Raw genomic sequence first — 12,686 nt, forward strand, 5'->3', positions numbered from 1 at the left:
TAACGTTAGATAGGGGCTACATGGAGCTGACTTTTTTCCCCGAATCCGAATAATAACGAGCAACTTCGGGTAGAAGAAATATCTGTTTTCATTGCATTATTCGTGCTTTCCCCCGAATACAGTATTCGGATTCGGATACATCCCTACTGCCAAAGGCCTCTGCCAAATGAAAATGTTCTTTTTTGTCTAGTTGAGGTTGTCTGTGTGTTACACAAAGCCCTTGTCCTTCTTGTGGAAGTGTGAAATAAGTTTGTCTTCATCTTTAATGTCAGTAATAGGACAACATACAGACCGGTGACAGTGAAAAAAACAACATAAAATGTCTTAGTAAGGTGTTGGGCCACCACAAGCCGCTAGAACACCTTCAATGCGCCTTGGCATAGATTCTACAAGTCGCTGGAACTCTACTGGAGGGATTGAACACCATTCTTTCAAAAGATAATCCCTCATTTGGTGTTTTGATTATGGTGGTGGGGAGCGCTGTGTAACACGTTGCAGTGCCCTTCCCTCCAAGGGGACAAGTGGACCCAAACCATACCAGCAAAATGCCCCCCACAGCATAACAGAGCCACCAGACCCCCTTACTGTAGGGGTCAAGCATTCAGGCCTGTGCTGTTCTCTTGGTGTACGCCACACACGCACTCTCGCCCACTTGTCAAGAATATGGTTAAGGATGACTCATCTGACCATATGACTTTTTTCCCCATCTCTCTAGACCAGTGCCTATGGTTTTTGCACCACTAAACTCTCAAATGTGCATTCGTCTTTGTAATGAGGGGTTTATACACCGCAACCCAACTATAATATTACTCTCTATCAGACCTGGGTCAAATACGTATTTGTTTTGGATTCAAATACTTTTCTACGCTTTACTGATATCCTCTGGTGTATTGGAACCAATGAAATACTCTCAAAAAGTGCAAACCCCACCTTCTGGTCATATTGGCAGGCTCAGTTACACCAGGCAAGATCAACAGAGCACAGAAAAGTATTTGAATCCAAAACAAATATGTATTTGACCCAGGTCTGCTCTCTATGTGGTTGCCGATGGTCTGCTCTTGCCGACACAGTCTGATCACATCCTGCATTGACATTCTCAGTCACCTAAGAGTTGTTCTTCTGTTTTTCCTTACATACTGCAATAATGTACGAGCATCACATTCATCAAATGCTCTCTTTGGACCACAATTTCTGACCCTATTTACCAACGTTTTTCCCATAGATCTAAATGCAGATGTCTCTTTAGTCACTGTTCCTATTGAAACACTAGCCAGTTGAGTAGTCTTTATTACTGAAGCTCTTGTCAGCCATGCCCCAATAATGAACCCTCTTTAATTGCTTAATTGTATCATGCAGTGCACCTGTATGGAAGCATCTGCATTTGCTATGTTTCTCCAATCATTTATTCAGGTTTTTTCTTTCATTTGTCACCTGTCTGTACTTATGATCTCCTTGCTTTGCTGTTCCCTTTGTAGAATACTGCACTATTGATATTCTCCACATCTGTACATTGCTCTGGATAAGATCATCTGCTAAGTGAGTGAAGTGTATATATTGTAATATTAGTGGTAAATATTAGTTATTTTCACTTAATATATAATTTGTTGAATAACACAAATGTACTGTACATACTCACCAGGTCTGGATGTGGTGGCTGTGGCGCAGTTAGCTGCAGCCTCTCTCTGTACAATATACTCCAGCTGGATCCCATATGTTTAATAAATTTTTTGTCAATGAAAATACCCTTAGTCATATGTTATATATGTGCTTCATACTGCATCGAGAGAGTGGAGGTAAGCATAAGTTACATTTCATTAGTATTGCATTTCTTTAATGACTTCCCACCCCGTTAAAAGAAAGTGTTTTGGAACCACAAAATTCGTGGCAACTGGCCTAAAGAAATACTGTCCATTATTTTTGAAGCACTGTAAAGAATATTGCATATGTTTAATATATGTTTTTAGGATACACTGTTTTTAAATTATTTTGACAGTGACATAATTTTTTCTGTTGTGGATAGCATACCAAAACTTCTTTGTATGCAGTATGTTTGGGGTGATTGTCCTCTTGCAAGGGGAAGTGCCGTCCAATGAGTTTGGAGGCATTTGGTTGGACCTGTGCTACGCTTCAGAATGCATCAGCACTCACGGCAGCAATAAAGATACGTGAGCCAGTTCCAGTGTCAGCCATGCATGCTCAAGCCACAAAACTACCTCCACCATGTTTCACAGATGAAGATGTGTACTATGGATCATGAGCAATTCTTTTTTTGCGCCACACTTTCATCTTTCCATCACTTTGATACAGGCTGATACTAATCTCATCTGTTCCAGATCTCTGCAGCTTTTGAAATGTAGGCTACTGTTGAGCAAACTCCAAACTGGCCGTTCTGTTCTTGAGGCGTATTATCATGCAGTGAATCCTCTCATTTTATTATTTCCTGTAATAATATTTCGCACTCGGACCGAAAGGTGTCTCTATTTCGCTGTGCAAACAACCGCTGCACACTTTCGTCTGCGTTCGGTAATGTGACACCCCGCTCCAGCACCAGGAGCCTCCAAGCTTTGACAAATTCTACACTTCATTCGCAGAAATATCCCTGACGTAGTCGAAGAACGGGCAAATAAGGGAAGAAGAAAAACAATGAATGCCAGCAAACAGCTTGCTTAAGATGAACGTCTGTGTTGTACAATTTGTGTTGTACATTTTATAATATCATCAAAGTAAAAAGTTTACCTTTCCAGTGGCTAATGGGTGACCACCAGTCTCGGCGGCTTCGTGTGAGGAGGAGATGATGAAGAATTACAGCAACAGTCCCCGCCGGAAATGTCAAACCCCGAATCACACGAGAGATCGAAACAACAAGAAGGGCAATTTGCTTTCTGTGATTTTCTTGAGATTTTCACTTCGAATTTATGGGTTCTGCATGACTGCGCTGCTGCTGTTTTGTGTGGGTTCAGTCTTCTATCAATTGAACGGAGGGCCCCCCAAAATTCTTCTGGATATCCGACAATATCTTGGTAAGATACACCGTTTATTCTTAGGTAGGATATTGCCGTGTCCAGTCTTTGCCATACCAGATTGACCATTCAAGTTTTTAAAAATGTATCTCCTCTCTAACTGCAGTATTCTGTATTTGCGGACGTGTAGCGGCACGCTTGTAGCTTCAGTCTTTGGTGTGCGGCTGTTGAATCACTTTTCTTAATAGCACACTAGCACCGGTTTTTGAGCACATCCAAGTAGCCTCAAGTAGCCCACCAACTGACGCAAGTTCAGTCATTCAACGATGTTCTCTATTATTCATGTAAAAGTCTACCCATATAGGCTACTGCAGGTTTGGGTTTAAGTAGGCTATCATATATAGGCTACGGGGTTGACTGACCGACTTGGAATCCATTAACGGAATAGATGGAAGACTTCAAGAGTTTCTTTCAGTGTGTCCTGAAGTGTAGGGTGGATTCAGCAAATGTGGGACAGCAACAGGATTAGGACACTTAAGATTTGCATTACTCTGCTATGTACGAATCAACAGCCAATCAAAAAAAAAAAAAATCTTGAATTGGTGCTACAATAGTTACTGTCATTCAACAATTGTTTTTTATTGGACTGACGTCTTTACAGTGGGCTTGGTCAGTAAAAACGTTTTTGAAAGTCTCCTGCTGAATCTACAAAAGGTGTCCAACATTTGCTGAATCCACCCTATTTAGATTAAGACACATCAGTGCATCTTTAAGCAGGTTATGTACATGGTGAAATCAAAGTGTAGGCTATAAGATTACCCTTTAATAAAGGTTGAGAATGTGTGCTTTAACCACCTGTTAATTGTTTGATTACAAATCTAAAATTGTGGAGTGCACAGCCACATCAAGAAAGAAATACGTCTTTGTCCAAAACATTTTGGAGCTCACTGTAAATAGATGATGCTAACTTGAAATTTAAAGTGAAAATTGAGTGCAATGAAGACCAAATTCAGTTTCAAACCATTACATTCAAATTCAAACAGTGAAATCCAAATTGAAGTGTATTTCAAATTAAAATTAAAATATAATTGTTTAAACATTACACATTCAAAATATTTGAATACAAATACAAGTTATGGAATTCAAATTAATTTTCTGCTGGCACTCATTTATGACCATACTGGAAACTGCCCGTAGTCTGAACTGCTGCAAGCCAGAGACTAAATTTGGTTTTATTGGAAGCCCAGATTTGACCATACCCAGGCACGGGGAATTGGAATTATGGACCGAGATGGGTTGCGACTGTGGACTGTTTTTAAGAAGCTAAATGTAGATAATGTAGATAAAGCACCCAAATGTAAAAAGGTTGCAATTGTCAAAACATTTAAAAATTGCTATTTTTCTATGGTGGGAAATAATACAAAGGATAAATTAATAACATACCAGAACATTCTCAAATTAGTTGAGAAGGCCAAACAACACAATGTTGATTCAACCTATCATTCCAAAAATTATGCAATCATACAGCAAGGTCGGGGGGAAATTTGACTGAATGCAAGGAGAACGGCTGTTTTTCAGACTGCTCCAGTTGCACAGAAATCTAGGATGTCTACTTTGCATTCCATACAGTCAGTTATATTAGATCTTGGGTAAAATGTCAGGTAGTTAACTTGCCACAAGGTATTGTTTTTGAAGCTAACTTTATACAAATTTAAATGGAGCAGCAATCGAGGTAACTATATAACAACATGTTTGTTAGCTAGGTAGCCTGCATAAATAGTTAGAAGGAAAACTCACTTGATAAAAATAATTCACAGTGATAACAGTTATTTTTGTAAATCTAGATAGATACTGCAATCCAGATAATATGCAGATTTGGTTTAAATTGGTTCTAATCCATTTTATCCACAACTATTGTGTCACGGGTTGGACTACTTTTTAACCACCAGAGGGTGCCAAAGACTCTTTGTTCTGGACACTGGTTAGCCTCCCTTGTTATGTTGACCCAGCCCTCTTGTTAACTTGCCCACCTGTACCTCATTGTCTCTGTCATGTGCCTTGTTTGCTTGTTTTCTCAGTGTATTTAAGCCCGGTCCTCTGTCTATGTCTTTGCTAAGTCTTCGTGATTCCCTGGTGTTTCTCAAGCTCAAACCTCTTGTTGACCCCACTGAAAAGTTGCCTGATTTGACCTGGACTGTGTTTGGTATTCTCTTTTGAATTTTTCCTTGCTGGCGTGTTTGCTTGTCTCATAGACTGATCTGTGGTATTTGACTTTGGCTCTGTTTTTGGCTTCTGATTTTTGGATCGACATATTGGACTTGTTCTGCCTGCCTGTAACTTTTTCCCTGGTTAGGAGTGTTTTCTTTTCTAGTTCTGAGTTTTTGTATTTGTGTTTTTGTTGTGGATTAAAACCTGCTGAACTCCTGCTTGTGTTGCTCTGCACTTGAGTCACCTCCAGTCTCTGGTAGTGCAGTGGACTAGATGTTTGACTGCCTCGTGGGGGACCAGAGTTCAAGTCCCCAGCCTGACAGAAGACTTAGCCATGACTGACTCAGCAGAAGCAACATCCTCTGTAAATATCTCCACTATGGAGTTTGAACGGATAATGGCTGCCTTGAACAGTTTTGGCTCCACTATGGACACACATGGTCAAGCCCTAACCAATCAGCAGGAGATTCTAGCTCGCCATGACCAAGTTCTACAGCAGCTAGCTCAAACCGTTCAGAGGTTGGTTCCATCAGTTCCCTCATCCTCTTCACCTGCACCACTAGCCCCTCCCGCTCCAGTACAACAATCCTATACGCCTGCCTCCATACACGCTTCTGGGCCTCCCTCTCCACATCCCAGTACTGAGCCCCGCCTCCCAGCCCCCCAAAGGTATGATGGGAATTCGGGTGGATGCCAGGGTTTCCTGATTCAGTGCCAGCTGACTTTTGAACTACAACCAACAACCTTCCCTTCTGATAGGTCCAGAATTGCCTACATTATTACCCTGTTAACCGGTAAGGCCCTGGCTTGGGCTACCGCTATCTGGCAGAAGCAGGGTCCGGAGTGCTCAGACTACAAGTCATTCACTGGCGTTATGCTACGAGTTTTTGATCAGTCTGCCACAGGCCAGGATGCAGCCAAACAACTTTTTCAGCTCCGTCAGGGGAGAGACAGTGTAGCTGACTACGCAATTTCGTTCCGTACCCTTGCTGCTGTAAGTGGTTGGAATGAGACGGCACTCATTTCTGCTTTTCTCAATGGTCTCTCTGATGCCTTGAAAGATGGTTTGGCTTCTGTTGATTATCCTGACAATCTTGAATCCCTTATTACTCATGCCATACGTCTTGACAACCGGCTCCGTGAGCGTCACAGAAATCGCACCAGTTTCCCAAGGAGACATGAACTAACAGGCCCTTCCTGGCAGCTACCCACATCTCTCACTGAGGCACCTGAACCAATGCAGATGGGACGCACTCGTCTATCCCAGGCTGAGAGGGATCGACGCATAAGAGAGAGGTGTTGCATCTATTGTGGCAAGCCTGGCCACTTCAGAACCTCCTGTCCAGAGCTCTTGGGAAAAGAGCAATCCCGTCCAGCAGAGGGAGGGCTGTGACGGGAGCAACTCTTACTCCCGAATCCCCTGGTGCAGGTGTATACCTTCCCATTACCATCTCTTGGGGTGAGCAGAATTATTCTTGTCGAGCCCTGGTAGATTCTGGTTCTGCGGGGAACTTTATTGACGCTAATCTTGTTCAAAGATTCAAGATCCCCCAAGTTACTCTGGATACTCCCCTCTCAGTTACGGCTTTAGATGGCCATCCTCTTGGGCATGGCATTGTGACTTCTGCTACTTCCCCTTTGCGTCTCAAGGTAGAGACTCACCAAGAGGAGCTTTCCTTACATTTAATTGATTCCCCTGAGTTCCCTGTGGTCCTGGGCTTCCCCTGGTTGAACCGGCACAACCCCCATATTGACTGGATTACTAGCACTATCCTCGAATGGGGTCCTACTTGCCATGCTACATGCCTCTTTTCAAGTCCTTCCTGTCAGCTAGAGTCTCCAGACCCTTCCGAGTTAACCCATGTTCCTGCCGAGTATCTGGATTTGAAGGAGGTGTTTAGCAAGAAGAGGGCATCTACACTACCACCCCACAGACCCTACGACTGCGCCATTGAACTTTTGCCAGGTAGTAGCCCCCATCGTGGACGGATCTTTTCACTTTCCTTACTTGAACGCAAGGCAATGGATACTTACATTAAGGATGCCCTGGCCTCTGGTTTCATACGTCCTTCCACCTCGCCAGCAGGGACTGGGTTCTTCTTTGTGGGTAAAAAGGACGGTGGATTGCGTCCATGCATTGACTACCGGGGTCTTAATAAAATCACCATTCGTAATCGCTATCCTCTGCCTCTGATGTCCACAGCATTTGACTTGCTCCAGGGAGCCACTGTTTTCACGAAACTGGACCTGCGCAATGCTTACCATCTGATCAGAATCAGAGAGGGCGATGAATGGAAAACCGCCTTCAATACTCCGTCCGGTCATTACGAGTACCAGGTTATGCCTTTTGGACTGACAAATGCTCCTGCGGTTTTCCAGGCTCTTATCAATGATGTCCTCAGGGACATGATAAATCAGTTTGTATTTGTCTACCTGGACGATATACTAATCTTCTCCAGATCTTTGCATGAGCATTGTCATCATGTGCGCCAAGTTCTCCAGAGACTGCTCAAGAATAACCTCTTTGTCAAACCCGAGAAGTGTGAATTTCATGTCACGGAGGTCTCGTTCCTTGGATTTGTCATTGGGGAGGGTAGAATTCAGATGGACCCAAAGAAGACCCAAGCAGTGCGTGACTGGCCTACTCCAAGATCAATCAAGGAGGTCCAAAGATTTCTTGGATTTTCAAATTTTTACCGCAAGTTTATCAGGAACTTTAGTTCAGTGGCTGCTTCCATTTCTTCCCTAACTAAGAAGAGTGGTGCTCCCTATGCTTGGACTCAAGAGGCTGATAAGGCATTCCGGGAGCTTAAGCAACGCTTTTCCTCAGCGCCCATCCTGACGCTTCCTGATCCAGCATTACCATTCATTGTTGAGGTAGATGCCTCGGATGTGGGGATTGGTGCCATCCTTTCTCAACGCTCATCTTATGGAAAACTGTATCCGTGTGCCTTCCTGTCTCACCGCTTGACTCCTACTGAGTCCAGGTATGATGTCGGGGACCGGGAGTTACTGGCTGTTAAACTAGCGCTGGAAGATTGGAGACACTGGCTGGAGGGGGCCCAACATCCATTCCTGGTGTGGACCGACCATAAAAATCTGGAATACCTCCAACAAGCCAAGTGTCTGAACCCCCGTCAGGCCCGGTGGGCACTTTTTTTTTGTCGTTTTGATTTTACGCTCTCATACCGCCCCGGAACCAAGAACAAGAAGCCCGATGCCCTCTCAAGGCAACTTCTTCCCTCCAGTCGAGATGATGATGCAAGGCCGGTTATCTCAACATCCCGAATAGTAGCACCTATCCGATGGGGGATCGAGACTACAGTAAGGCAGGCACTCCAGAATGACCCAGATCCCGGAACAGGCCCCAGTGGACTTCTGTTTGTGCCCAGAGCCGTAAGGTCCCAAGTCCTACAGTGGGGACATTCGTCCCACCTCACTGCCCATCCCGGATCCCAAAGAACATACGAGTTTCTTCACAGACGTTTCTGGTGGCCTGAGATGATGAGGGACGTTAAAGCGTTTGTGGCCAGCGGCCATGTGTGCGTCCAAAGTAAGAACCAACAACAACGCCCACAAGGTCTGCTGCATCCCCTCCCCATCCCAAGTCGTCCCTGGTCCCACCTCTCCATGGACTTTATCACCGGCTTGCCAGTTTCTGAAGGAAATAGTGTTATTTTAGTTATAGTAGACAGGTTCTCCAAAGCCTGTCGTTTTATACCTTTACCTAAGTTACCTACAGCATTTGAGACGGCTAAACTTGTTTTCAATCATGTTTTTCGAGTTTTTGGTTTTCCCCAGGACATTGTCTCGGACAGAGGCCCCCAGTTCTCCTCCCGTGTGTGGCAAGCATTCTGTAAGCTGATCGGGCCCACAGCCAGTCTCTCCTCTGGGTTCCACCCCCAGTCTAATGGGCAGACCGAAAGGGTTAACCAGGAGCTGGAGGCCACACTAAGAAGCCTGGCAGCTACTAACCTCTCGTCCTGGAGCTCTCAGCTGCTGTGGGCAGAATACGCCCACAACACCCTTCAGTCCTCAGCTACCGGGTTGTCACCATTCCAATGTCAGCTTGGGTTCCAGCCACCGCTGTTTCCTGAACAAGAAGAGGAGGTCAGTGTGCCTTCAGTCCTCCACTTCATCCGGCGTTGCAGGAGAACCTGGCGAAGGGTCCGCCAGGCACTACTGCAAACCTCCAAGAGGAACCAAATTCAAGCCAACCGTCGCCGGAGGCCAGCCCTTCACTTCCGCCCTGGACAGAGGGTTTGGCTATCCTCGAGAGACCTTCCTCTGCGGGTGGAATCTCGCAAACTTGCCCCTCATTTTGTTGGTCCCTTCAAGGTGCTCCACAGAGTCAACCCTGTCTCCTATCGCCTCCAGTTGCCCCGTTCCCTGAAAATCAACCCCACCTTCCATGTGTCCAAGTTACGACCAGTCCTTGTCTCCCCCCTGGCCCCTGCCCCCAAAGCCCCGCCCCCTCCTCGGATCATCCATGGCCAACCTGCCTTCACAGTTCGCCGGTTGCTGAACTCCCGCCAGGTTCGTGGTGGCGTTCAGTATCTGGTGGACTGGGAAGGGTACGGACCCGAGGAACGCTCCTGGGTTCCTGCTCGGGACATCCTTGACAAGGACCTTATAAGAGACTTTCACCTCCAACATCCTGCTTGTCCTGGGAACGTCAGGAGACGTTCGTAAGGGGATGGGGGTCCTGTCACGGGTTGGACTACTTTTTAACCACCAGAGGGTGCCAAAGACTCTTTGTTCTGGACACTGGTTAGCCTCCCTTGTTATGTTGACCCAGCCTTCTTGTTAACTTGCCCACCTGTACCTCATTGTCTCTGTCATGTGCCTTGTTTGCTTGTTTTCTCAGTGTATTTAAGCCCGGTCCTCTGTCTATGTCTTTGCTAAGTCTTTGTGATTCCCTGGTGTTTCTCAAGCTCAAGCCTCTTGTTGACCCCACTGAAAAGTTGCCTGATTTGACCTGGACTGTGTTTGGTATTCTCTTTTGAATTTTTCCTTGCTGGCGTGTTTGCTTGTCTCATGGACTGATCTGTGGTATTTGACTTTGGCTCTGTTTTTGGCTTCTGATTTTTGGATCGACGTATTGGACTTGTTCTGCCTGCCTGTAACTTTTTCCCTGGTTAGGAGTGTTTTCTTTTCTAGTTCTGAGTTTTTGTATTTGTGTTTTTGTTGTGGATTAAAACCTGCTGAACTCCTGCTTGTGTTGCTCTGCACTTGAGTCACCTCCAGTCTCTGGTAGTGCAGTGGACTAGGTGTTTGACTGCCTCGTGGGGGACCAGAGTTCAAGTCCCCAGCCTGACATATTGACTTTCACTGGACCTTTACTGGAACCACTAAGGTAGGCCTACTTCCATTCCCTTGATCAGTTTCCCTTTATTAAGGTTAACTAGCTACCTAAGTAATGCTGGCTGCAAACATACATCTGAAAATCTGATCAGATCAGATGTAAAATCTATTCCACATCATTCAGGACTGGGAGGATGACATGAACAAATGGCAGAATTTAATTTATTTGGACATTTTAAATTAGTTTGTCTATTCCTTTGGTCTTGAAGGTACTACGTAGTTATTAGGGATGGGCACTGAGTACTCGAAGATTCAATTTCTCGACAGATAAGGACTGCTAGAGCACTAAAACAGTCGGTTATGTGGGCAAAAATATTACCGGAAAATAAATTTGCGTGACGTGTTTAGTTTCATTCTTTATGTTACGACAGCGTCAAGTCAAAATTGTGTATTATGTAAGGATTTTTTAGTTTACAATAGGTTTTTTTAAGATGATCTTAATAGAGTTATTTTAATTATTTATATTGATTCTCAGAAATTTTCAGTTGCCCTGTCTATTGCTATTTTTCTTTGTTTTTATTGCACACTATATTAGCCTATATACAATAAAAACATCACATAACACCACCCCATGGTGCGGTATATACCTAATGATATGCATAATTAAGGTTGGGTGTTTATCACAGAAAATAGCCTGTTGGCTAAAGTCACAGAGCAGCTGTGGTAAATCATGGAAAAATTAAAATGTGGCAGTGTTAAAAAACATTTTTAAAAGAATTTTTAAAATTACTTGATCTCGAGTGCGAAACAAATATTAAGGTAAAATGCATTGATTGGCCAGTGCACATTTTATCATTTTGGTCCATCACGGAAAGAAAGCATGCTTTTTGCCTTTAAGAATGTGAAACTAACGCATTATGCCTACTAAAATAATAAAACACAACATTGTGTCCATTTTTATTTCTTTGAAGTTTGTTTTGGTACAACATGGAAATCATGGAAATGGTTAAAAAAATGAGGAAAGTTACAAAACTGCCAAAAATTAAGGAATGCCCCCTAACAATGCAAACTGTTAAGGGTTTACCTGAACACTATGAAAATCATTCACCTGAGATAGAGAACTAAATGAAAGCAAATACTAATGTGAACAGGTGATAAACCAAAATCTTAGAAACACTCTAATTCCATCGCTACTGAACGTGCAGCTAAACTAAAGTAATATGGGTAGATTTCCAGATTACCTACATAGCCAGGTGGATTATTCTGCCACATAACAGGCTAAGTGCTTACTGAAAAGTCAGTAAACAGTCAGTAATATAGTTTTTGAGATAGCCCTGCCGGGGTGGAGCTCGCACTGGCCAGCAGCAGGATGTTTAGCAGGGTCCTCTGGGTTTTCAAATGGGATTAAAACCTGCTCGTCTGAGAAGTCCAGATCGCCTGCTGCAAAGCCTTGGTCAGTGTTAGCCCTCAGGTCTGCAGCTGCAGGTGGTGTTACTTTCTGAACGGAGCTTGCATGCCACCGCAATCCGTCAGAGAAATGGAAGGTGGCCGGGCCAGGCCGAACGGTAATCTGCATAGGCATGGACCAGAATGACAGCAGTTTGTGGTCACGGTGGGGTCAATTCAGTTAAATTCAATTCAATTTTATTTGTGTAGCGCTTTTTACAGAGAACTGTCATGAAGACACTTTACAGAGTAGCAAGGCAAGAGACAAAGCAAAAAAGAGCATACAGAGCAAACACCAGGCCTGAACCCCCAAATAGCAGGTACATAAGGTAAAAAAAACTCCCTGTGGGGAGAAAACCCTCAAACGGTGGCAAAATATGACCCAGTCCAGGACTGTGAAAGGTAGCGTTTTCACCCATCATGCCCTATTGTAGCCCTGCTTCATCTGGTATTGGCGGTCCGTGACTCTATGGTGGCCCCGTGCTGGTGAAGCTGGAGCTGTCTGTACCCGCAACTGATCCAAGGGCAGCTGTAGTTCACGTGCTATTATGAGGAGCACTGGGGAGCTGTCACTTGTGGAATTTTTGGCTCGATAGTGCAATAGAGTGTGAAGACATGTTGTGGAGAATGGAAAGTCGTCTGCTAGATGGGCTCTGATGTCATTTGTTAGCATTTGGTTCAGTCTCTCCACACCCCATTGGCCTCAGGGTGGTACATGGATGTACGGATGTGCTTGGTGCCCCTTTTTCCCAAGAAGGAGGCAAACTC

The 12,686-nt window shown here is 44.4% G+C and overlaps 1 protein-coding gene across 1 annotated transcript in view; it reads left to right on the forward strand.

Moving 5' to 3' along the window:
• Window positions 1-2,460: 2,460 nt before the first annotated feature.
• LOC135254599 (uronyl 2-sulfotransferase-like) overlaps window positions 2,461-12,686 on the forward strand; it is a 55,029-nt gene continuing 44,803 nt past the window's right edge. Inside the window, exon 1 of the mRNA XM_064334904.1 lies at window positions 2,461-3,020. Coding sequence (XP_064190974.1) covers window positions 2,792-3,020 — 229 coding nt within the window. The 5' untranslated portion in view covers window positions 2,461-2,791. The remainder of the gene's footprint in view (window positions 3,021-12,686) is intronic.

Source organism: Anguilla rostrata, chromosome 1, assembly GCF_018555375.3.
Source record: "Anguilla rostrata isolate EN2019 chromosome 1, ASM1855537v3, whole genome shotgun sequence".
NCBI classification, from domain to species: Eukaryota; Metazoa; Chordata; class Actinopteri; order Anguilliformes; family Anguillidae; genus Anguilla; species Anguilla rostrata.